The following is a 26,293-nucleotide window of genomic DNA, read 5'->3' on the forward strand; positions in this document are numbered from 1 at the left end:
AGATTCCTATTTTGAGAGAGAGGCCAACGGCCTTAATACAGTCGCCTTTACATATTATGTAAACGTCTATAACAAAATAGAACAAGATGTTTCTCATTTTGGTATCTATATCTATCTGCATATATCTTTTCACTGACCTGTTCTTACCAGTGCATGGTGCGGAGCCATGGTTGTCCGCAGTAAGGACAGAGCTACAGAATAAATCCCTTGCATCTAATATTTAGTGATGGAATGGAAGCAAGATGGCCATTCTGTACTGAGAAAATGACTGTCTGAACCCTCTGCCTTTGGATACAGGTGGCTGAAGAAGTTGGATGGAGCTTTAGACAGTCCCAAAAATCCTTATGGCTTTATCAATGTTTTCTAGGCAGCCTTAGGGCTGCATCCAACTTCAACCATTAATAATCTAATTTAGAGCATTCAGCTTCAGACAAACCTGAGTGTCCTGGACATTCACTCATCTCTATGCCTAACCTTTCATAAAGTTTTTAAAGGGAGACTGCCAGCTAGAAACAAACAAACTGAAGTCAGGCCATCACATCTGACACTTCAGGTAAAGCATTTAGGTTGATGTAATAGCAGCTTCAGATAACTACAATGAAGGTATGGATAGTCTCACAGCTATATGGTCTTGCATTCAGTTGGGACATTGTACCCTCTTTTTTACTGGTTGTATAATATCTGAATATCTAATGTCCATGGCCTCTCTGTAAAGTGTTACCTTTCGAGCAGTCTCTTGTAGGGTAAGATGTTGGTCTGCATTGCTGGTCTGAAATGGGTTAAAGTAATTATTTTAATGATATGTGCTAATGAGCGTAGCCGAGCCGTGTTTGTAAATGTACCTAATATCCCAGGAATTTACTGATTAGACTTGAATTCCCTTTGATTTCCCATTGTTTGCTGGAGTGCCTGCACTTAAAAACGCACAATACGAGAAGATCAGATTTGGAAGTCTATAAAATAGCAGAACAGTGAATGTCACATGAGCCTTCCTACTGAAAAGGCAATCGTCTCTCTTGATTAGTAATGTTGATTATTTACAGGGTGAATCACACAGCATTTACTTCCCTTACACTCCGCTATGTCACCTTGCTGTTACATGACGCTCAGTGCATAAACTGAATGGTCCTCTTATTATTTGCTTTTCATTTTCACTGTTTTGATAAAACATCAATTTTTCATCAAAATTTCTTTTCAATGTTCCAAAGAACTAACCATTCTGCCTTATTTTGCTAGCTAATAGAATATAGTTTGTGAATAGATTTACCCAGGAGATACTAAAGACTGGCGAGTTGTGTGGTGACTTGCAGATTGTTCAGTACAGTTTACTTCTCTCCACTGATTTTAGTCCCAGCTGCCCATAAAGCGTAGACTGCCCTCATTCATTGTACTTTCATTAAAATAAATGGGAATTGGCAATTTAAATTATGGGGGGGGGGGGGGGAATTACAAATAAATATCTATATATGTGTGTTATACGCAGCCAGACTTGCTGGCTGCTGTTTATGGGAAAATGCTGTTAAAGGGAACCTATCACACTGAAAATGCAATCCGACTTGAAGGCATCTTCTTATCAAGCAGGAGGAGCTGGGCAGATTAATATATAGTTTTTTTAGGAAAAGTTCCAGGATAACTTGACATTTACCCACGTAAGTCTCTGCTCATTCTGGGTTAAGTAGTCACGTGGGTGGCCCTATTCAGAGATTAACAGCTCTTTGTATGCAGCTAGAAAGAACTGTCAATCACTGAGTAGAACCACCCAATTGACTTCTTAACCCACAATATGTATAATAGATAAGTAAGTGGCCCATGCCATTGGTTGACTACCTGTACACAAACAGAGCTGGCAGTCTCTGATATGACCGCCCACATGACTACTTAGCCCAGAATGAGCAGAGATTTACATGGGTCAATAACCAGTTATCCTGAAACTTTTCCCACAAAACTATATATCAATCTTCTCAGCTCCTCCTGTTCTATAACAAGATGCCAGCAGATTGGACAGTATTTTCAATGGAACAGATTCCCTTTAACCATAGTAACTGTGTTTGTATAGAAGCTAGGCAGTCACCGGACACTAAAGAGCCAAGTCCAGTCAATATGCGTCAGGTAGCGGCTGTATATTACACCTGACACTTATCTGCCACTGCCGTGATTGGTCGTCTAGTTTAATCCCTTATATGCCACAATCAATCATGATTGCGGCATTTAGAGGGCTAAATGACAAATGCTGTATGTTATCGTCATGGAACTCTTATGATGCATTTGCAGGCTGCCTATTGGTTATCAGAGCAACCAGAGGCGGTTAAAAACCTACGGTTCCCAGCATGCACAGACATCCAAAGGTTTGGCTACCCAGGCATTATGGGTATTGTAGTCTTGCAGCAGTTGGAGGGTGGCAGATTCCCCATCACCGGTAAAGCAATCTAAAAACTTGCTTATTAAAGGAGACCTGTCACCCCCTGTTCCGGGGTGACAGGCTCCCGACCCCCATCTAGATCCCCTTATACTGACCTCATCTCGCAGAGTCCCGGTCCCGGGACGGAGATATCCTGGTCAGAAGCCGGCACACGCGCTGTGGAGATAGGTCCGGGTCCATAGAGAATGAATGGAGCTGTGCGCGTGCTGCAGAGAGAGTCCGGCTCCTATCTCCGCACCTATCTCCACAGCGCGTGTGCCGGCTTCTGACCAAGATATCTCCGTCCCAGGACCGGCTCCGGGAGCCGGACTCTGCGAGATGAGGTCAGTATAAGGGGGTCGGGAGCCAATCACCCCGGCACGGGGGGGGGGGGGGTGTGACAGGTCCTCTTTAATGTGTCCTAGGAGGACAAAAAGTGTTACAAAAGGGAATGTTTTGAAAAGCAAAATAACATACAATGTAATAAATGCGTTTGTGTATATATATTTATAGAGAGAGAGAGACAGGCCAAGAAATAAGAAATGCTAGTATTTTTGTTAAAATTGTAAAATCTAAAGAGTCATCAGAAAAGGACAATTCAAAGTCTGCACAAGCCCCACCAATCTGGGAAATTGCTGTTTTTCTGTTTCACCAATTTCACAACTAGTTTTGTAAGCTTTAGCAGTATATTTACAGTTAAATGTCATTACTAAGTACAGTTGGTCCTGCAAAAAAACAAGAACTTATATGGCTTTGTAGATTGAAGGGAAAAAAATGTAAGGCTCGGTTCTCACTCCATTTAATGTATGTTTTATTAAAAAACATGCAAAAACAATTGTAATTTTTACAATTTTAAAAAAATCAAAACGGATGTGGCCTTTTCTTATTTTTGCGGACACAAAAACGTGGCTGACCACATTTTTGTGTATGTTAAAAGTAACCTTTTAAAAACTGATACGTTAAACGCAGTGTGAACCCGGCCTAAAGGCTCTATTACACCAAAAGACGTCTGACAGATTGTCTGACAGATTTTTTTTTGCCAAACCCAGGAACAGACTATAAACAGAGAACAGGTCGTAAAGATAAGACTGAGATTTCTCCTCTTTTCAAATCCATTCCTGGCTTTGGCTGAAAAAATCTGTAAGATAATCTGTCAGACATCTTTTGGTGTTGTAGGGCCCTAACTGCACAAATTAATATTTTCTTGGCTGCTAAGTGGTTAAGAGTTAGGATGAGTGTTTCGTGTGTTGTCACACCTGTATGCAGTTTTATGACCTAGGTTGTGAAAATTAGTGCAGATGTGATGAATGACATAACACAGGTTACAGTAATTGCCATCTGTTCTGTGATTCTTTTGCTGAAATCTCCACATTTTGTCAGCGCTGTGTTTCATAAAACAGCGTTTGCATTTGGTCACTTTTGCTGCTTCATTATTTTACCATAGCAGCCAGATGTGAGGTTCCTTTGGCTGAGATATAAATGTGCTTGCTTATCCATAGTTCTCCTGAAAAGAACTTGTTTTCCCGCTGAGTCCTTTCAAGCTATGGGAATGTGTGAGCTGGGAGTCTATCAGAGCCGAAAAGGTGTCTTGCTGTTTCCAGTCTTGCTGTTCATCTATCTATATGACTTTCCGCATCCCATAGATAATGCTATGTGTATTGGAACATTCTATGTGCGTCTCTGTGAGACAAATGTCACTGATATTATAACTTTTAAAATGTGATCAATAGTAGATGTCATATAAAGCAAGTCTTCTTTTTACATTGTGTTTATTTTAGTTGTCATGCTATTAAACAAAGCTATACGCTATACTTGTATCTAGAAAGAACAAGAGCAAATCAGCTCCCCACACCTGCAACTAATCTCTCCTCCTTCAGGTGTGAGCCTCACCAAGTAGACCAGTGGCAAGGAAATATCAGCACTTCAATGTCCATAAATTCTTTATTGAAGCATAGAGAAAGAATAAAACCTTCTGTCAAATTTTATTGTTTTACTATGCTTCAATAACAAATTAATTGTGGACATCTGATGTGCTGGAATTTCCTTGCCACCGGTCTACTAGTATCCAGGTCCAGTCTCCTGAGGGCAGCTATATAACAGCTATACTCACTGTATCCAGGTCCAGTCTCCTGAAGGCAGCTATATAACAGCTATACTCACTGTATCCAGGTCCAGTCTTCTGAAGGCAGCTTTATACCAGCTATACTTACTATATCCAGGTCCAGTCTCCTGAAGGCAGCTATATAACAGCTATACTCACTGTATCCAGGTCCAGTCGTCTTAAGGCAGCTTTATACCAGCTATACTTACTATATCCAGGTCCAGTCTCCTGAAGGCAGCTTTATACCAGCTATACTTACTATATCCAGGTCCAGTCTCCTGAAGGCAGCTATCTAACAGCTATACTTACTGTATCCAGGGCCAGTCTCCTAAAGGCAGCTATATAACAGCTATACTTATGTATCCAGGTACAGTCTCCTGAAGGCAGCTATATAACAGCTATACTTACTGTATCCAGGTACAGTCTCCTGAAGGCTGCTATATAACAGCTATACTTACTGTATCCAGGTCCAGTCTCCTTAAGGCAGCTATATAACAGCTATACTTACTGTATCCAGGACCAGTCTCCTGAGGGCTGCTATATAACAGCTATACTTGCTTACAAGCCGGAGCATACTGTACCTGCTCCAAGCTCCGGCTTGCTTCGGGGGCTCCTGGCATCTGATCGTCCCGATCAGTGTGCTGCAACGGAGCAGTAGCTGTGGAATGGAGACCGTCACAGGGAAATAAAGTAAAAGGAGCATTATTGTTATATTGAAACAGGCAAAGCATGGCCTGTAGCAAAAAATGGAAGTGACCTATATTTCATATTTCTGATAATACAGGCCACGCTTTACCTCATTTTCAGTATTCAGTCGATGCTGTTAGATAGCTTTATTTTCTTCTCATCTCCTCTTTGTGGTAGTGATTTTATGCCGTGTACAAGAACTGTCTTTATGGGTTTATATTCTGTGGATAACTCATCAGTATATTTTGCCTGTAAAGTCCCTTTAAGTGGTGAGAAATAGGAATTGGGGGTGTAGTGATTTGTTTTGTGACTAGTAAAATGCATTTACACTTACAATACATCCTCTTGTTTTTTAGAATGCTGCCTTTCTTTATGGCCTTGGATTGGTCTACTTCCATTACAATGCATTTCACTGGTAAGTTTTCTATCCTTAAGGTTTAATAACTGTATAATTTGACTCGGCGGCAGCATTAATGCCTTAACGTAGGAAAAAGATCAAATACAATAACTTTCTGAGCTTGGCAATGTGATCTAAGTGACAATATGTAGATACACTAAGTGGAATTTCTCATGCAAATCCATTCAATAAATCTCAATTCCACACCACAGGTCAGGGTCCAGGCGAACGCTTTTTTTTCTTCAGCGTGCGGATTAGCTTTTCTAACATGTCATCCCATTTGCATCTACTGTAATGCCACCAGATATAAACAGAAAATCTGCAGCCTTTTCTCTGTGTGAGCATTACCATATGTCAGCATCTTGACTTTTGTGATTTTGCTGTCATGATGGATAATGAACATAATCTGGACCTATATGTGCTGCAGCCTAATAGGGATGTTCGTCTGATAGAACCTCAGGGTGTAGTCCAGTTCCTCCAGCCCTGTGTGGTGGTGATACCGAAGCTGTTCTGACTCTAGAATTCCTTTGTAACATAAAGAAGCACCCTTGTGATATATATATATATATATATATATATATATATATATATATATATATATGTGAATGAAGTCACTCTTTAAATTTACACTGTAGCTATTCAGATTTTGGTTGATTATTTGAACCTATTAGAAACTATTTGCATTGTCAGTGGCCATTATTGGCACCCCCTTGTGTAATGTTCTTACATCTCTGTGATTGCTGTAGTCAGAGTTTACTAGGTACTCTCTTTCTCAGTTTTTCACTCTGTTCTTTTAGGGCAATTAGAGCATTTCAGGAAGTGCTTTACGTCGATCCCGGCTTTTGCCGTGCCAAGGAAATCCATTTACGACTTGGACTTATGTTCAAAGTGAATACGGACTATGAGTCAAGTTTAAAGGTAATCACGTTTATATTGTGGAGTTATTTTGTAGCGGTGTTATCAGCTGAGGCTTCATATGTTTAGAGATCGGTCATATTGGCCATTTCATCTATGTATTTATATACTGGTGGTTATAAAGTGCACTGAAAGGATGTTTTCACACAACGTCAAAATGATGGGCGTTTTTATTTTACGGAAGTCAATGGCAAATAGCCAATATTTTATTATGGCTGTTTTAAAATAACGTCCGTCCCAAAAGAAAACAAAAATGACCTCCTTTTAGACGGTGTGTAAACACAGCCCTAGAATGGTCAGAATGGATTAAATGAATTTGAAAAGCAAGTAATTAGGATATTAGTGGCAAGCAACCTGGTAGACCTCATGGTCCATGACATGAACAAAGTGAAACCTGTTGTGTGTGTTTTTTTTTTTTTATGGATCCAATTCTGAAGTGAAACACTTGTGACCATTGTTTATGGCACTTGGTTTTCGTTACTTTAAGTCACAGATGTGGTTACGTGTCAGTCAATGACCTTCCGCAGTAAATTGAATTTTGCTGTCTCACTAATTCACTGTGTTTCTTCTCTCGTACTATGGATAGTAGTGTTTGACAGTCACACTTGTGCACTGATGAATGTGAGCAAAGAATGCTTTTTGTATTCTGTGTGAATCCCAGCTGTCCTTTGATGTATTCCAGGGCAGACTTTTGGCTGGTGTATGATTTGCACAGATAACAATGTACAGATATATAGAAATGGGGTTGATGGAGTGTCTGATGGAATGGCAGAGGAAATCCTACGCCCTAAAACCACTTGGATGCCAAAGTAATGAGCTGTCAAAATACATCTGAGCTGCTGCTGCATCTATCATGGCACACCAGTACTGGTATAGTCATATATGCAGAAATAAAGGTTCTTTAAAGCCGCACGTTCATTAGGGAGAACCTGCTGATATGCTGCAGGCGTTCTTTACCTTATCAGTGCAGGGCTGTTAACCATTCTTCTCCTCCCTTTGCATTATCTTCATATTCACTAATTGCCCCTTAAGAGCATTTGGGGCGTTGCCCCATGGCCCGGAGCACCAGCAAGGCCTGCCCAGTCCACTCCCTCCTGTGCTGCCGAGGGGGCAGGCTAGGCAGCACGGGAGGGGGTTGCTCTGGGCCACACACTATGCCTATTCATATATGCATAGTGAGCGCACAGGAGAGGGAGGTCCGAACTGGTGCTTCGGGCTTAGGGTGACGCCCCAAATGCGCTTTAGCCCCTAATTAGCATAGGGGCAACTAGCGTATATGAAGATAATTTGGAGGAGAAGAGGAGAATCATTAACTGCCCTGCACTTATAAGGTAAAGAACATCTGCGGCATATCAGCAGGTTCATTGGGCAGAACGTCCTGATAGTGCTGCTTTAAGACCACTCAAGTCAAAAGGCATCTTTTTATGGTGGTCATACAGGGGTTACAATAAATTTACTTGTTACTATGAAGTAGTTGATCTGTGCTAAACATTTTGGAATTGTTATATAAGCCACCTGTATGCATGTCAGGTGCTAGGTTTTATTGACCTTTTCATCACTTTGCTCTGGTTGGAGTACATCCTGGTAGCAATGTCGCTGATCTGCAGTGTACAGATACACTTTATACTACTGAAGGAAGATAATTGAAGGATTTCTTGGTCAGCTTTTTTGTGTGTATAAAAGCATCTTTTACTAAATATATGCAACTTTTTGATCAGTTTTTCTGGATGTGATGTTAGCAAAAATGATGTTAGCAAAAATTAGCAATATTGCACTTTGGTGGTTTCTTGCGCTTTCGCCATTTACCACGCAAAATCAGGAATGTGATCATTTAATAGTTCGGGTATTATGTCGCTGAGGCCAGGCCTATTATGTATGACTGATCGGCTTCCCACGATCATATCTTGGGAAGCCGATCTGGCCACTAGACCACCAGGGATGGCTATTTAAATGGTTAATTAGCCGGCAAGATGATCATAGAAATATCAGAGATTGTCGACAGAAAAAGACCCTTTGGTCCACCTAATCTACTTTTAGTATGATCGGGCCGTGCTGCGGTCCCTGGCTGCTAGTATCACCTGGGAGAGGCTTACCGGTATGTCATGGGCCCTTAAAGGGGTAGTGCGGCGGTAAACAATTATTCACAGAATAACACACATTACAAAGTTATACAACTTTGTAATGTATGTTATGTCTGTGAATGGCCCCCTTCCCCGTGTACCCGGAAGTGTGGTGCGCTATACATACCTGTCACGTGCCGACTCGTCAACGATGTCGTCTTCGGCCGAATCCCTCCGTCCGTCCTGAGTGCCGGCTGCCCTCTGCCGCGTCATCGGCTGCTCAGCCGCGATTGGCTGAACATAACTGTGTTCAGCCAATCGCGGCTGAGCATCTGATGACGCTGAAGAGGGCGGCCGGCACTCAGGAGGCTCGGAGGGATTCGGCCCGGCCGTCCGAAGATGACATCGCTGACTGAAGATCGGAGACGAGTCGGCACGTGACAGGTATGTATAGCGCACCACACTTCTGGGTACACGGGTGAGGGTGGTGGGACACGGGGAAGGGGGCCATTCACAGACATAACATACATTACAAAGTTGTATAACTTTGTAATGTGTGTTATTCTGTGAATAATTGTTTACCGCCGCACTACCCCTTTCAGGGTGCGTTCACACCTACAGGATCTGCAGCAGATTTGATGCTGTGTTCAGTTATTTAAATGAAATCTGCTGTGGATCCGCAGCAGAAAATACGCTGTGGATCTGGTAAGTGTGAACGTACCCTAAAGAGTTTACTATAACCAGAAGTGGGTCGACACAGAAAACACAGAAAAGTGCATATATTTTTATTATAATTTTTCTGTCCCTGGTTTTCGTTAAAAATACTACATAGTTTAGCTAAAGCTTTGGCTGTCAAGGCATGATGGAAATTGTAGTTTTGCAACAGCTGGAGGGCCCTGAGTTTGATACCCATAATCTATTAGACTTATGGTGCGTTTACACAGAGATCTATCAGATTTTGGAAGCCAAAGCCAGGAACAGACTATAAACAGGGAGCAGGTCATAAAGAAAACAGAGATTTCTCTTCTTTTCAAATCCAGTGCTGGTTTTTGCTTCCAAAATCTGTCAGATAAATCTCCATTAGACACGTAGAAGATGTTGGCAGAAAAGCCCCCCACCACCACCACCACCTCTGTCCATCTACCACATCTGCTGGACGTTAGTTTCAAGCATCTACTACTCCTTTCAGTTCTATTTTCCTTCATTCTAAGCATTCTGTGCATTGTGTCCCTTTTAATACTTAGAATTGCTCTGGTCTCACCCCTATAACTTATTTTCTTTTCTTAGTCAATGGGTTGGATAAGGGCACAAGCAAGCACAGATTTAGCAGATGGGCACTTGCTTACACAGCGGGCTAAATGGCCTCACGCATTCACTCCTTTGCTTCTCCAATGCATGGAATAGATTTTTCTGTGATCTGCTGGTAGAGCCTTAGACTGTATAAGGAGATCACTCACCGCAGCAATGAAGACCCTAAGACCACTTTGGGTTGCCAATTTGATCCCTATACCACAAACAATAAGTGGCGCCACTTTGACGTATAACTAGATGGTTAAATGACTAGCATCAGTGGTGGGTGTCTGCTGCAGAAAGTAGCCCACACCCTGTCAGTGAGTATGGCCCGAGCTTAGCTTAACATGGGGCTTACCTCCTGAGCCTGCTTCATACATCCCGTCACATTTGCTGATGTAAGACAGATGAGTGACGTGAAGGGGTTACACTGCCAGGATGTGAGCCAACTTCAGCAGGTTTGGCAGGATACCAAGCTGTGTTTGTCAGCTAAGTTTCTGCCGTGATCTCTTAGCCCAGCAGTGGTGGTGACATGGGAGACGTTCTTCCCATCATCTCCCCATCATCTAGAGCAGCAGCCGCAATGTCCCATCCTGCCCCCTACAGTTCTGGCAGTAAAGTTATCCCTCTCACATCAAATCAAATTCACCATTCTTATGAAAGTCAGAACTGTGAATGGCTCAAGTGGTGAAGTCATCAAATTTTTGATTATCATTCAGCCCTTATTTTAAAGAGGTACACCAGATGATGATGATTATTTTTTTTAATATAAATCAACCAGTATCAGAAAGTTATACAGATTTGTAAATTCCAGTACTTATCTACTGCTACATGCCCTGCTGGAAGTGGTGTATTCTTTCCAGTGCTGCCACCTCTGTCCATGTCAGGAACTGTTCAGAGCAGTAGCAAATCCACATAGAAAACAGGAGGAGAGTCAAGTAGCTGGCACTACTAGTTATACAACTAAGTGAACGAGTCGGATGGGGGTACGCTAATCCTGGGTGCTGCAATATGACAGGCTATTGAAGTTGCTCAACACTGAAAAGTCAATCCAACATAGTTAAATGTAGAAAATAGGAGCGGTCACTCACCACAACTTCTGCTGTAGAATGCTTTATTAATTCAGGTAAGGAACACTCCTGCTCTGGACGGTTCCTGACATGGACAGAGGTGGCAGCAGAGAGCACTATATCAGACTGGAAACAATAAAGCAGCTTGCAAGTCCTGAAAGACTTGAGATTAAGTTATACAAATTTGTCTTATCTTTGGAGTACCCCTTTTACATCATGACTTTAGTTCATTCCTGTCTCCTCCTCATAAAGGTGAACTATCTGTGAGATCACCACAGCTCATGTCAAAGGCTGAGGAATACGTGAGCCGCCCTCCAGCTCAATTCGCTTTAAACGTATCCCCACAACGTCCGACACCAGAAGTGTAACATCCTATACTCTATCAAGTTCTGTGCACAAGCCCTGTTAGACTAGAGCTTGCACACAGAACTCGCAGATGTTCGGGATGCAGGGGAAACATTCTAATGGTCTGGTGTCAGCTGCATGGAAACGTTTCAGAGTCCCCACTATGGAAGACACGCTTTAATATCTCACAAGCGTTGGACCTGTTTTCTCACTTGTCACAGATTGTACGGCTGCAAACTGAACAGAAATATACCGTGCATAAATAGGGCTAAATGAAACCGTCACTTTTTATTCATCGTCATAAAATAGACTAAATAGGTGTTATTGCTTCAGATTACTGGTATAGATATAAGGCTGTGTAAGGGTACAAACCCACACAACGTATACGCAGCAGATCTGCAGCAGATTTGATGGTGCAGATTTGATGTTGTGTTCAGTTACTTAGATCTAATCTGCTGCGTATTTGCTGCGTATCGCAGCAGTAAATAAGCGGCGTATACGGTGTGTGTGTTTGTACCCTAAGGGAGAAAAATGTCACTAGCAGGAACAGCAAATATAGTGCGAAATATACAGGGTGAATCTAAGGATCTCAGGACAGCGTTTATATCAGATACCAAAGGGAAAATTACATATCTGATTACCCCAGCAAGTAATGGGTGAGGGGCCCATCTTATAGGCTATGTCCAGAACATGGCCACCATCTTGAGAGACATGATATTGGGTCACGGGCAAGTTTTTCCAATGGGTTGTGTAGCATATCAAAGAAACCCAGTATTGTCTCAGAAATCCATTGCCGCAATGAGAGTTGCTCAATATTTTGTGGTTCAAATATTATCAACACACAGGAATGTTCCCTGTGATGCACAGCTATTTGCCATATTCATTGTGCTGTCTCTGGTGCTGAACACAGAGCTTGGTAACTTTTAAACCACAAGAGGTACTGCAAATCAGATGTCAGGCTAACTGGCCTGTAGTCACTGGGCTCTTCTCTACTCCCCTTCTTGTGGATGAATATAACATTGCAGCCCCTTTAAAGAGTCACTGTCGTATTTTTTTTTTTTTTTTTTGCAGAAATCAATAGTCCAGCCGATTTTAAGAAACTTTGTAATTGGGTTTATTAGCCAAATCTGCCATTATCTGCATGTAAAAAGCCTTTTCCCAGGTCCCCCCCTCCTTCCTCTTTTTCATCCACTCTGAAAAATCTAAAAATTGTGACTTGTTGCAGGAGACGTACCCTGTCTGTTCTAGGGAGAGGGGAGGGGGGAGGAGGAAGGAGGGAGTTAGCCGGCAGCAGAAAGCAGATAACAGAGGATTACAGGCATGGAGCTGGGTGACAGCTGTAATCCGAGCTCAGACAGGTCACTGGTGACTGTCACAGGAGATATCCCGTGAGGGATTTGTAGATTAACTCTTTGTTGTCCTGTTTTGGTCTTTTCTTTAGCTCTCTCCATAGGAGAACAATGAAGACAGGGGGGAGAGCTTCAAACTGCTTTTTCATGATAAAAATGCATTTTTCGGATAATAAACCCAATTACAAAGTTTCTTAAAATTGCCTGGACTATTGATTTCTGCAAAAAAAAATTCACGACAGTGACACTTTAAATGAATCCTGCTCGCACAGAAATCCTTGGTGTTGACTGTCAGTGGTGACTTACATGTGTCTCTACTAGAGATGAGCGAACCTGGAGCATGCTCGAGTCCATCCGAACCCGAACTTTCGGCATTTGATTAGCTGGGGCTGCTGAAGTTGGATAAATCCCTAAGGCTATGTGGGAAACATGGATATAGTCATTGGCTATATCCATGTTTTCCAGACAACCTTAGAGCTTTATCCAAGTTCAGCAGCCGCAGCTAATCAAATGCCGAACGTTCGGGTTCAGATGGACTCAAACCCGGTTCGCTCATCTCTAGTCTCTACCAGTGACCACCTCTCACCTAGGGGAGGCAGAGTCATTCATTGCGTCCTCTGCACCCGGACAGAACTATTAGTCCATTTGTGGACAGGGTGGCTGAAGACTAACACGTCCAGTATGATGGATCCAGTTTTATAATCGTGTCATACTACTGTCTCCATCTGCGTGTTATAGCTGAATTTTGGATGGGAACCATTATAGGTGGTTCGCTTTATGATGACGGATTATAAAACACTGGAAAGGGTCTTTATGGACAAGAAAAAAGCATCCCCTTTCATGCCAGGACTCCATGCCAGTAGCTGGATAATTCATGTCTTTTGGTCCATTACCCTGTGACCTCCTGCCCTGTCCTGTGACGCGGGAAAAAACAGGAAAAATATCTAACTCCCCCCCCCCCCCCCCCCCATATTAAGTGCTATGTTCTAGAGCGCGGGCACATTTGCTTCTTCTGCCTCTAGACGGTTACCATGGAAACCTCTGACAGCGGTGATGTCATACCATAGTCTGTAGCGGAGATGGCTAGAAGGCACGCAGAAGGGACATGAGCTATGTCTATGCTTGTCCCTGGATACAGGTCGCTGCTTCTGTTACATCACAAATATCGGGCACGGACACGCAATAAACATAGTGTTAAAAAATATGTTAAATGATTATAATGTAATGGCATAAATGGATAAAACATGAATAAAATGATGTTATAGTGACCAGTCCTTACCCTTATGTTGGCATTATGTGATGCAGTTTCTGGATAGAATGATATATAAGTGTGATATCCACACCACATGGTATGAATTATACACATAGCTATTGATGTGACAGCGCCGCCTGCAAGCTACTTAAGATGTGTTGTCCAGGAAACTGTCAGGATTCATGTAACCGGCTTCCCACATTCTGACCGTTCTGTCAGTCACAAGCACCGTGCAGCCGTGTAACCGGTCACTGGTGCTTGCTGTGTAGGTAAAGGCTGGACAGAAATGGGGACAGTTCCCAGTATTAAAGTATTGTACCAATCTGGTGGTAACCAATTGCAAGGCATCTCCTCAACATGTTAGTGAGAAGAACATAATGTGATATGACCATTCACAGTGTTACCAACCCAGGGGCTTCAAGATCTTGTGACAGAAAACTTATGGCAAAAAAACATAACACATGGTATCGCTAAAGTTTCTTGTACTAGAATAGTGTGGTGTAATTCATCCAGGTTATTTAGAAAACAGCTATAGGGTTAAGATGGTAGCAGTAGAGTATTTCCCTAAAGGTCCTGCCCCTAGGCTATGTTAAAATGACGGCCATTTTTGTTGGAAGGACGTCATTTAATGACAAATAACGGTCGTCATTTCAATAGTGTGTGAACATAGCCTTATAGTGGTTTTGTGTAAAGAGATTTTGTTCATCATTCATATATCTGTGCTGTCTGTTTCCAGCAGTGCAATACCTCGTGCACTGCTTGATCTCCAGAGAGCGGGATGCTGGATCACACAGCACTGCTTGGGATATAGACACATCTGTGCTGTCAGTTTCTGTGGCTGCACGAACAATACAAGGATCGTTCGTGCAGCCCGGCCACTCATTTTGTTTTCCTGTGTAAAAGGCACTGCAAATGGCTGACCGGCACTCAATCGCTTTCTTGCACAGCCCCGTGTCAAAGGTCGCTAAGCCAATGGTTACTTGTTCCACATACAACAATGTAATGTTTTTATCATGATGTAAGACGGTTATGTGTCAATATTGTGGAGATGTGACAAAATATAGAAATACAGAGATGACCTATTCTATAGATGTATTTTGCAGGAGGTTTCCGAATACACAAGAAATACTGTTTAGTTATGGTAACATTTCATGTCCCAGTTTAAATGCCTGGTAAAGTGCCAAATATAGGAATTAAAGGAAAAATAAATATAGCAGAAAGTAAAAATCTGCTGGTAGTATGGATAGGGCTGATAACCACGGCCCCTTTGTGTAATAGAAATATATCTAATTTCTCAAGACTATTGCTCTTTAAGATTCAGGGCAGCGCTTTCTAGGTAAATCCTCTTACAGTGAATTAGAATTTCTATAGACTGCTGTCTGCCTTGAGGTATTGTGTGTCGTCTCTGAACTGCAGTGGCCTCTCCTGCATAATAACCATTTCACACAGCAGTAGCCAGCTTCAGTACCGCAATATTTGTATGAGGTGCAGATGTTTTCTCGCTGCCGCTGCTGCCTACAGAACCGCTCTCAGATTAGCCTGGCTTTCTCTTATTTTTCGCCATTGGTGAGTGTCTTCCTTGTTCTCTCTATTTCATTGTGTTGCCGTTTTGTCTCATTACACCTAGCTATCGCTTTATTTTCTCTGTAGCGTAAAGATATTATTGAGCATATGCCGGGGAATGGACCCGAGAGAGAGGACTGCTGCTTTTGTCTTTTTGTATGTTAATGCTGTTTCTGCTCTCTTTTAGCTGGCTATCGGTATGAAGGATATCTATGTGCAGATTATTAGTTTATTACAAATGCAGATGGATCTTTTATTTGCTGTGTGTTAACCATGCCGGATGTCTATTTAGGTCACTTGTTTAGAAATAGAATAATGTGAGAGCGCAGGATGACCGGCTTCTCCCCGTGTCCGTGTCCCGGTTGTAATTGTCACTAGGTTGTGTGTTGCTCGGTGTGGAGGTCTCATTTGCATTTTGCAGCTGTATTATCTCTATTATTTACTTCATATTTAGTCCTTTCTAAATTCCCCAAGTAACATCCCCATGGTAACAGCCCCGTCTACTCCTAGGCGCGAATACACGAAGGGTGAATGGATTTTTACAGGTGTGCACTTACTCTGCTTGTAAATTGTGGCGATCAGTCATAAAATAAATGTTCCTCTAGTGACGGACCCGGCTGCTGTCAAGTGTGTAAGCACCAGGGGTACAGGCTTTCCCTTCCTGAATCTTACGCTGCTATCTACATTGATAAAATCATCAATATTGCAAACGCCTTGTGGTTTTCCAGCGGGTAGATATCAGAGAGGCTTCCTCAGTGCTTGTAATGATTGCATTGTCTCTCATCCTCACCCACGGTACAGTATCACTCTGTCAGGTGGACGGTGCAGCATTACTAAGTGTCATTTACACTTGAGGAAACTGTTCCACTTTATATAGATGTGTAATGTTGTTTTTTTTCCCTCCTTTCACAGCATTTTCAGTTGGCTTTGATTGACTGTAATCCCTGCACTTTGTCCAAAGCTGAAAGTAAGTACGGTTTCCGTGTTTTTTTTTTTTGTTTTTTTTTTCTGACCTTATTTGATCTGTCTTTTAGGCTAGATTTACTGTTTTTGCAGTCTTCGGCTGTCCAGGCATGATGGGAATTGTAGTTTTGCGACAGCTGGAGGGCTGAAGGTTCCCCATCCCTGGTTTAACGGATCCGTTTTTAAATGGTTACTTTAAATGTAGACTAAAATGTGGTCAACATTATTTTTGTGTGCGCCAAAGGAAAAGGCATCCATTTTGATTCTTTTTTTTTTTTTTTTTTTCTAATGGAAGTCGATGGAAAAACTGATCCAAGTGGAATGCACACAGTTGTATCTGTTTTTGCATGTTTTTTCTCTTTCATAAAACAAACACGAACCCAGCCTAAGGCTATGTGCACACAACGTCAAAAATAGAGAAAAGGCGGCAGATTTTGATATTTAAAATAACGTCCGTTTTGGCAGCGATTTAACTGACAGCAATGGCAATGCATCGAAGTCAATGGGAAGACCGACGTCCAAGGCACACAATGCATTGGTTAACGGACGTTTTCACCGTGGACGACAAAATAATAAACAATAATAAATTATTTTCGGAGGTCTTTTGCAAACAGCGGACGTTTTTTATTAGTTGGTCACACAGTTTTTCTTTTTCCACTGTTCTTTCTCAGTTTTTACTCTTAAATTCGATGGACTCTTCAATTAAGACACACCCAAAGGACAATTAGTAACCCCAAATTAGTATAATGTACCAACAGGGGGAGGCCAAGCTGCTAAATGAAGTCCGTTATTTTAGACTCAAAATAATGGACGTCATTTTAAATGGAGCTCAAAAAAGGTTGTATGAACATAGCCTAACACTATTTTTGCTGTCCATTTAACATATCCGTTTTATAAGGGGAAAAAAAAGATGCAAAAAACGAGTGGTATAAACATCGAATGCTGTCCATTAGGATCCGTTTTCCATTTACTTACATTATAAACAAAGATCGAAATGGATCAGTTTTGAAAAAAATTTTTTAGCATACACAGATGTGGTTGACCACGTTTTTTTCTGTACATTAAAACAAGTGAAAATGCATTGGTTAAACAGACCACAAAAACAGTGTGAACCCAGCCTAATATGGCTTCTATCTGTAACATCAAGGGTTATTTTGTTTTTTACTTTATAATTCATTTGCAGATCTCAGAATCACAAACTATGAGCTGGATGGGGATGTGATGCTTGTGCATTTTAATGGAACAATACTGTAGTGCCTCTCATCGCCACTAGTAGTACAGAGATGCAAATTGGATGCTGTCCTAAGGAGTCCACAAAACATGGATACAGTCAAAAGGCTATGTCCATGTTTTTCTGGCAGCCCTAGGGGTGGCATCCATCTTGCATCTCTGTACTACTAATAGTGGCCATGAGAGGCACTACAGCATTGTTTCATTAACCCCTTAAGGAACGCGAGTGTATATTTACACCCTTCGGCTGTTAAGGGAGTTCAGAGTGGGGCCGCGCGGCGACCCCGCTCTGAACCGCCGGGACGGCATGTAGCCCGGGACCGTGGCTATTAGAGGTGCCTACCTCATTGATCTATGCTGTATAACTTTACAGCATAGATCTCAATGAGAGATCAGAGTGCTTATACTAGAAGTCCCCCAGGGGGAATAACCCTAACCGCAGGGGGGCTTCTAGTATGAGGGTGAAAGAAAAAAAAAAAGTGTTACTAAAAAGCCCCCTCCCCTAATAAAAGTTTGAATCACCCCCCTTTTCCCATGTTATAAATAAAAATAAATAAACAAACATGTTTGTTATTGCCGCGTGTGTAATCGCCCGAACTATTAATTAATCACATTCCTGATCTCGCACGGTAAATGGTGTAAGCGCAAAAAAATCCCAAAGTGCAAAATTGCACATTTTTGGTTGCATCAAATCGAGAAAAATTGTAATAAAAATCGATCAAAAAATCGCATATGCGCAATCAAGGTACCGATAGAAAGTAAACATCATGGCACAAAAACTGACACAGCCCCATAGACCAAAAGATAAAAGCGTTATAAGCCTGGGAATGGAGCAATTTTAGGCTACAAACCCACTTGGCGGGTCTGCAGCTAGTCCCCTTGCTGCATATTTGCAGCGAGAATCGCTGCAGATCCCGGCCCTATACTTTTAATGGCAGATAAACACGCCAGCCAGCAGCCCCGCCCGCCCGATCACCCCCCGCAGCACCGATCGCCCGCCCAGCACCCCCCCCCCCCCCCAGCACCGACCGCACGCGCGCCCCCCCGACCCCCCAGGGCAGTTTTACCCCAGGGTGAACTGCGTAAAAACAAATACCCCCCGAATAAACAAAATGCTTTTTTTTTTTTTTTTTTTTAAATTTCACCACACTTTTTTTTTTTCCTGGTTTCGCAGTGTACTTTAGGAAAAAATTCAGCCTGTCTTTGCAAAGTACAATTAGTGGTGCAAATAATAAGGGCTCATGTGGGTTTATAGGTGAAAAAGTGCATGTGCTATGGCCTTTTAAGCACAAGGAGGAAAAAAAACCCTTAAGGGGTTAAAATGCACAAGTATCACATCCCCATCCAGCTGTTTCTTTGTGATTCTGACATCTGGATCCCCATCAATCTAATAATGATGGCCATTAATTTTCAAAGACTTGACAACCCATCAAAGGAGTATAATATATTATGCTAGGGCTGCTATAGAGAATGAATAAGCAAAAAAACACTGATACATATCCTGGTCCCTTGCAGCTCCTGTTTGAGCATCTTTTGATTCCCCATTCCCTGCTATAGATGTCTGAGCAGTACCTGCCTGCACAGTCAATGACTGGCTGAGATGGGGCAAGTAAGGGAAAGTCCCTGCACGTGTACTGCTGGCAAACATCCCCTGAAATTAAAAGGGTTGTCCGGCGATAAAAAATTATTCACAGAATAACACACATTACAAAGTTATACAACTTTGTAATGTATGTTATGTATGTGAATGGCCCCCTTCCCCGTGTCCCACCACCCCCACCCGTGTACCCGGAAGTGTGGTGCGCTATATATTACCTGTCACGTGCCGACCACGGTCTCCGATCCTCAGCAGTGACGTCTTCTTCGGGAGGCCAGCGGATCTTCCCGAGTGCCGGCCGCCCTCTGCAGCGTCATCCGAAGCTCAGCCGCGATTGGCTGAGCATAACTGTGCTCAGCCAATCGCGGCTGAGCAGCTGATGACGTGGCCGCGTCATCAGCCGCTCAGCCGCGATTGGCTGAGCACAGTTATGCTCAGCCAATCGCGGCTGAGCTTCGGATGACGCTGCAGAGGGTGGCCGGCACTCGGGAAGATCCGCCGACCTCCCGAAGAAGACGTCACTGCTGACGATCGGAGACCGTGGACGACACGAGATGCGGTGAGTATAATGCACCACACTTCCGGGTCTAGCGTGGGTGGTGGGACACAGGAAGGGGGCCATTCACAGACATAACATACATTACAAAGTTGTATAACTTTGTAATGTGTGTTATTCTGTGAATAATTTTTTATCGCCGGACAACCCCTTTAATAAGAAGTAGCTGTACAGCACGAAGGGGGGTTCATATGCTTGATAACCACGGTGAGAACACTAAATCACCTTAAAACAATGACTTTTTTAGAAAGTGCAGGGACAGTTAGTCTTCAAGCACGATTGATGTTTAATCTCAGAGTGCAAATCATATATGCTTGGGGTAGACATACAGAAATAATAGAAGGGGAGACTGGATCAAACGAATCTCATCTTCGATTCTTTTCCTAAAATAGGCCTTAGATGGGTATGCCATCATTTGTAACATAAGTCACTCTGTATAGACACACCATGACAAAAAAAATATTCTTACTGTATCACACTCTATTATAGCATCCCTTCTAATGTTTGCTTGTTTTTTGCCTTTTAAACAGTTCAGTTTCACATTGCTCACTTGTACGAAACACAGGTAAGACTTTAATTTATATTAACGTTTCCACCCATAACAATCAGATGTCTCCCTGCTTTGTAGCATTGCTTTAATGTGTGTGACTTTGGACGTCTTATTCTTTTTGTTGGTTTTCTGAGAAGTTAAAGGGAATCTGTCAGCTACAATTCATGTCCAAACTGCTGACGCTGTTAGATAGCTGTTAGGTCAAGGAGACACATGGTACCTTTCATATATCCAGTGTGCTTCCTGAATGTAGAAAAATGCTTTTATCTCCCTCCCCCCCCCCCCCCCCCAGAAATATGAGCGTATACTGATAAGCTATGTAGTCCAGGATTTATTATTACTAGTAGAAAGAAAGAGTAGAGCTGGTGCTCATGGCAACATAAAATTTCTGGCTTTCGGGTGCCAGCAGCTTTCTGAAAAGTGACCTAGAAACTGGTTGGCTGAGCAACTGCTCCACTTTTCCATCTCCCTTTCTTGCTTAGGCTATGTTTACACACTGCAGTTTCCAAAGCCACAGTAAAAAAGCTGTCATGTGACTGTAATTTCAGAAGATGGCAAACGTGACATAACCCTGACACAGCCACAACATTTTCCTCCAAAGCCTTATATGTTACTTGCTTTTGTGCATTTTCAGCTCTATTATGCATCCCTTTCTCTCACGCTCTGCACTGGCAAGGAGATGTGTCTTGTGATCAGCTTTTATGTGCATTGTCTGCTTCACATAAATCTGTACTGATGAGCCCATAAAGTTAAAGTGAGGATGAAGGAGACATGTATGTGCATTCCCTGTGCATAATGGCACTGGCACGCCGGCCCTGTAGCTCTGTGCTGCTACTGTAGGACATATGTCTTAGTTTTGTTTCAGCTGTGTTGTTAGTCTGGGTGGGGGACACCTAAATCTGTGTTTGCAGTTGTAATAAATTACTTTCTTTGTGACAACTTAACTTTTGTTTCCATTAACAGAGAAAGTACCACTCTGCAAAAGAAGCATATGAGCAACTTCTGCAGACTGAAAACCTTCCTATTCAAGTAAAAGCGACTGTTTTACAGCAGTTAGGTAAGGAGTATCTTCTGTCTTATCTGTTACGGAAAGCTTTCTAAGTGTGCACAACGCAGACTATTACTACACACTGACAGAAAATGACATGGTGTGAATGCTCCCAAGCCGCTTTTCCATTGGTTACCAGACATACATTGACCGACAACCCTAATATGTTTGGTAGTGGTTTCATGGGTTGCATGCAAAAATTTGTGACTTTCTTTGTACACTGATTTTAGGTAAAAGCATTAATATTTCTCCTTTAGAGTGTGTGTGTGTGTATATATATATATATATATATATATATATATATATATATATATATATATATATATATATATATATATATATATTGTATAATGTATGTATACTTTATATACACCAGCCAGACCATTGCTTTTAGAGCAGAGTGGTGGCTGTTAACCCTCATCTAAAGAGCTGGTAACAATGGGAGGGAAATAGTGGGCATATCAGGGTAACAATATTTCACTTGACTTGTCCCTCAAGTTGAACTGTAAGGGTCAATTTACACAGAGAGATTATCTGACAGATTATCTGCCAAAGATTTGAAGCCAAAACCTGAAACAGACTATAAACAGAGATCAGGTCATAAAGGAAAGCCTGAGATTCTTCCTCTTTTCAAATCCATTTCTGGCTTTGGCTTCAAATCTTTGGCAGATAGTCTGTCAGATAATCTTTCTGTGTAAATGGACCCTAAGTTGTGATGGGATATTGGGAATACCCTTCAAAATATCACAGCAGGGAGACCTGGGAGGTTTGTGTCACAAGACCACAGTGAAGCTATTTGCATACTTTATAGTAATAACTATATTGTAACGGCTGGTTGTATTTTGATTTATTTTTTCCCTCCTTTTATTTTTTTTTTTATAAATTCTATTTTACCAGGATGGATGCATCACACTGTCGATCAGTTGGGAGATAAAGCCACAAAGGCCAGCTATGCCATTCAGTATCTGCAGAGATCATTAGAGGCAGATCCCAACTCTGGTCAGTCCTGGTATTTCCTTGGAAGGTAAATCTGTTTATATCCTTGTTGATTATTGCTCTGTAATGGCACAAAAACCTTTCAGGTAACATAATAATAAATTGATGGCCACTCTTTTTAAAATCTGTTTTTCCTTTAAAGGTGCTACTCCAGTATTGGCAAGGTTCAGGATGCCTTTATATCCTACAGGCAATCTATCGACAAGTCGGAGGCGAGTGCGGACACATGGTGTTCAATAGGGTATGCTAGACTTACATCTCTTACTACCAGCTTTAATTTGGGCTTATTTATCACAAATCTCTACAGTACAGTATAAGGAAAGTGCTTGTCAGTGGTTTGCCTATGAACTCCCCTCCGGGTCCCAGGAAAAGCTGGATGCAGTCCTGGGAGACTTATTTTCTGATATATGTCACTGCCAATCGGGAACTTTGCCATTTTTTCTTTTTATTTATTTACTCTCACTAGCAGTTATATGGGTAGGTAATGCAGTTACACAGCGTGGGAGTGAAGCTTCCATTGCCGTTTTGCAGCTTGTAAGCAGAGAGGTGATTTTAAGAAACTTTGCAATTGGATTTATTAGCACATCTTTCTTTTGATGACTGCAAGCTGCGTTCTGCCCTCCGGCCTGTCTCGGGCCCCAAATGAAAAGCCAGATGCTCTGAGCTTTGTCATTCAATTGAATGGGAGCAGTTCAAAGATTTGTTTCCCTTTCATATACTTTTTCCTATGAATTCAAAAAAGTTTCATTAAACAATTTAAAATATTCTATGATAGATTCTAAATGGCATTAAATTGTCACTCTTAATTTTTTTTTGCAGAAATCAATAGCACAGGCGATTTTAAGAAACTTGCATTTTTATGCATATTTATCATGAAAAGCAGTTTCAAGCTCTCCCCCTGCCTTCATGGTTCTCTATGGAGAGGGGAGGGGTGGAGGGAGATGAGGCATCAAAACAGGACAACAAAGAGTTAATTTACAGCTACGTCATTGGGCTATCTCCTCTGAAGTCAGCATGACCTTTCAGGCCTCTAAATACCAGCTTTCGCACAGCTCCCACTGTGTAATCCTTTGTTCTCTGCTGGCGATTAATCTCCCTCTCCCCTCTCCATAGGTTACACAGGGCCTGACTGATGTAAAAGAGTCGGGATTTCCTGATAATTAGCAGTGAATGAGAGGAGGGAGGGGGGGGGCCTGGGGAAAGTCTTTTTGAATGCAGCTAATGGCAGATTTGCCTAATAAACCCAGTAACAAAGTTTCTTAAAATCGCCTGGACTATTGATTTCTGCCAAAAAAAAACCAGTGACACTTTAATGTAGCACCCTAAGTATTTTGAATAGCTATACTAATGGTAATCCTCCTAACCATTTTTCTGTACAGAACAAATGCCTGATCCTTTTTTGTCTTGTAACGACTGATTCATAAAGTTAATGACTACCTTGTCTTCCAGTGTGCTATATCAGCAGCAGAACCAGCCTATGGATGCACTGCAGGCCTATATTTGTGCTGTCCAGTTGGATCATGGCCATGCTGCGGCTTGGATGGACCTAGGCACATTGTATGAATCATGCAACCAGCCTCAGGATGCCATCAAATGCTACCTAAATGCCACACGGAGCAAAAATTGTAGTAATACCTCTGCGCTTGCAGCACGGATTAAGTATTTACAGGTATACTTTTTATTACCCCCACCCCATAGCTGTTGCCTTTTTTTGAGACCATGAAGCATGTCCATACACCACAAGACTGTAAATCAAAGTGTAATTTCCTCAGTTATGTGCCATGCCTTCATCTTAAGATTTCATTGCATACTCTGTTCCATGGCTTGCACTATCAAAGTGTGGAATAAAATCTTCCAGAAGTTACTTCATCCATCCTTTTATTGTATATTTAATGTGCATTGTTTTGGTTCTGTGTATATTAAATTTCCATAGACTTGGACCCCACAAGGCCGGTTTTCCTGTCTTGTGTTGCATTCTCAATTCACCTGAGTTAACTTTCCACCTATTTTAATTTATTCTCACAAAGGTTATGTCCTGGTTACCCGATTTTATTTATAACTTGTGCAAAGTCAAAAAACTAAAGTTTACTGTCTGGGAGCGCTCGGCACTTGTTAGGAAGATGTAGTGGACATGCTCGTGATAAATTAGGCCTGTGTTAAATTTCCTTTTTACATAATTTTTCCTAGGCTCAGTTGTGTAACCTTCCACAAGGTAGTCTACAGAGTAAAACTAAATTGCTTCCTAGTATTGAGGAGGCATGGAGCCTACCAATCCCCGCAGAGCTTACCTCCAGGCAGGGTGCCATGAACTCAGCACAGCAGGTGAGAAGTTGGGTTGTTTCCTGCAAAAGCCCAGCTTGAAAAGTTACTTTTGCTACTTTTAGCAAGTTTCTTTTACTTGAGCGTATAAACTGGTTTGTGTACATGTTTACTTAGGCAAAGGCAAACAGACAGGTTAGTTTAGCCAGATTAGCCACCTCTATTTTGGGTACCAACCAAAAACCTTTGTGGATCATCTTTGAACCCATTACACCCGTTACATTTAGATTTTTGTTTTTTTATCACATCTTGTCATTTTTGTCAGTGCTGGTCTTCACTAATCAGAAACAGCATCCTGTGTGTGGAGCCACATATTTTTTGTGTTTTCTTCTGGTTGTTTAAAGGTAAAGAAATAAACCCAGATTCCCAGTGGGAAAACAGAAAGCATACTGTACAGAACTATATTTTCTCTTATAATTCTTAGGCCTGTAAACCTCATCATCAGAATGCTGAATCTGTACTAGGCCTCAGTCAGACACCAATTTCACAGCAGTCCTTGCCACTACATATGATTCCTTCTAGCCAGGTAGATGAACTGTCAAGTCCTGCCAAGAGGAAAAGAACTTCTAGTCCTGCAAAGGTATTTCACATGGCAAAACAATGTATGTGGCTCATGCTGTGTTTTTTCCTCACACCATTGCATTCACATACAACATAGAGGATGTTTGCCTTAAAGTTTTTCCATGCTTCTACATAGTCCTACATTTGACCCACTGGTTCAGTAGGGAGTGATTGGCAGGCCCAATTGTTTTTCCTTGTTTCCCAAGTAGTTTTTTTTTTTTTTTAAGGCATTCGTAGTGTTTGTGCAGATTTTTCATGTGTTTTCTTTTTTTACAATGTGTTTTGCTTAATGTATTTTTTTTTGTCTTGTTTTCCTTCCTGTATAGAATTCTTCTGAAACTTGGAGTGGTGGCCATGTAGCGTCACATACCCCAGCTCAACAACTACATTCCTGGTCTTTGCCCCCACAGAAGTTACAGGTATTAAAATCCTTCTCCACATTATTTAAGTGTGTTGTATAAAATCTATATCCCAAAGGGTGTAAAATAGAAACTGGTGCTAACAGCAACCAATCTCAGCTCAGCTTTGGTAAAATGAAAGAGAAGCTGTGATTGGTTGCTACAGAAAGTTTACATCACTTTCTATTTTTTTTTTTACACTTTGATCAATTTGGTCCTTATTATTTAACAGCATTTTCCTTTTAAGACTTTTTGCATTAGGCAATCCTTTTAATTTTTATGGTCCTCTGTTCATACCTGCTTGTTAGGGAGGACAGCTTCTTTCATGCAGTATGAGAAGGATAGGGTTAATAGGGTCTTTCTAATTTCCATCTCAGTTTGCTCAGAAGAGGCTTCTAAGGGTGGGACAACTTACTAAAAATCCTACTTTACATATCATTATTATTATTAGACTACTACAGGCGGAAGCGTTTCTCTCTGTTTAGGATACGTGATATATCATATACATGATATGTTAGGTCAGCAGGAGTCCAACCACAGGGGCCCGAATTGATCACCAGAATGAGAAATCCTGGGCTCCTCTCCCTCTGTTTGAATGGTGTGGTTGTCAATCATGCACCCTACCGCTCTATTCTAAATCTATAGCAC

The 26,293-nt window shown here is 41.8% G+C and overlaps 1 protein-coding gene across 9 annotated transcripts in view; it reads left to right on the forward strand.

The window, feature by feature from the left end:
- Positions 1 to 26,293, forward strand: part of KDM6A (lysine demethylase 6A) — a 97,372-nt gene that overhangs the window by 37,183 nt on the left and 33,896 nt on the right. For 4 of the 9 annotated variants that reach the window (XM_069945485.1, XM_069945486.1, XM_069945487.1 and 1 more), the window contains exons 5-15: positions 5,543 to 5,601; positions 6,381 to 6,501; positions 16,340 to 16,394; positions 20,304 to 20,338; positions 21,287 to 21,380; positions 22,269 to 22,395; positions 22,510 to 22,608; positions 23,817 to 24,036; positions 24,555 to 24,689; positions 25,111 to 25,266; positions 25,574 to 25,666. In XM_069945485.1, the coding sequence (XP_069801586.1) occupies positions 5,543 to 5,601; positions 6,381 to 6,501; positions 16,340 to 16,394; positions 20,304 to 20,338; positions 21,287 to 21,380; positions 22,269 to 22,395; positions 22,510 to 22,608; positions 23,817 to 24,036; positions 24,555 to 24,689; positions 25,111 to 25,266; positions 25,574 to 25,666 (1,194 nt within the window). The remainder of the gene's footprint in view (positions 1 to 5,542; positions 5,602 to 6,380; positions 6,502 to 16,339; positions 16,395 to 20,303; positions 20,339 to 21,286; positions 21,381 to 22,268; positions 22,396 to 22,509; positions 22,609 to 23,816; positions 24,037 to 24,554; positions 24,690 to 25,110; positions 25,267 to 25,573; positions 25,667 to 26,293) is intronic. The other 5 variants (XM_069945492.1, XM_069945493.1, XM_069945494.1 and 2 more) reach the window with 2 other exon arrangements.

The sequence above is a fragment of the Dendropsophus ebraccatus genome, chromosome 11 (genome assembly GCF_027789765.1).
Source record: "Dendropsophus ebraccatus isolate aDenEbr1 chromosome 11, aDenEbr1.pat, whole genome shotgun sequence".
NCBI lineage: Eukaryota > Metazoa > Chordata > Amphibia > Anura > Hylidae > Dendropsophus > Dendropsophus ebraccatus.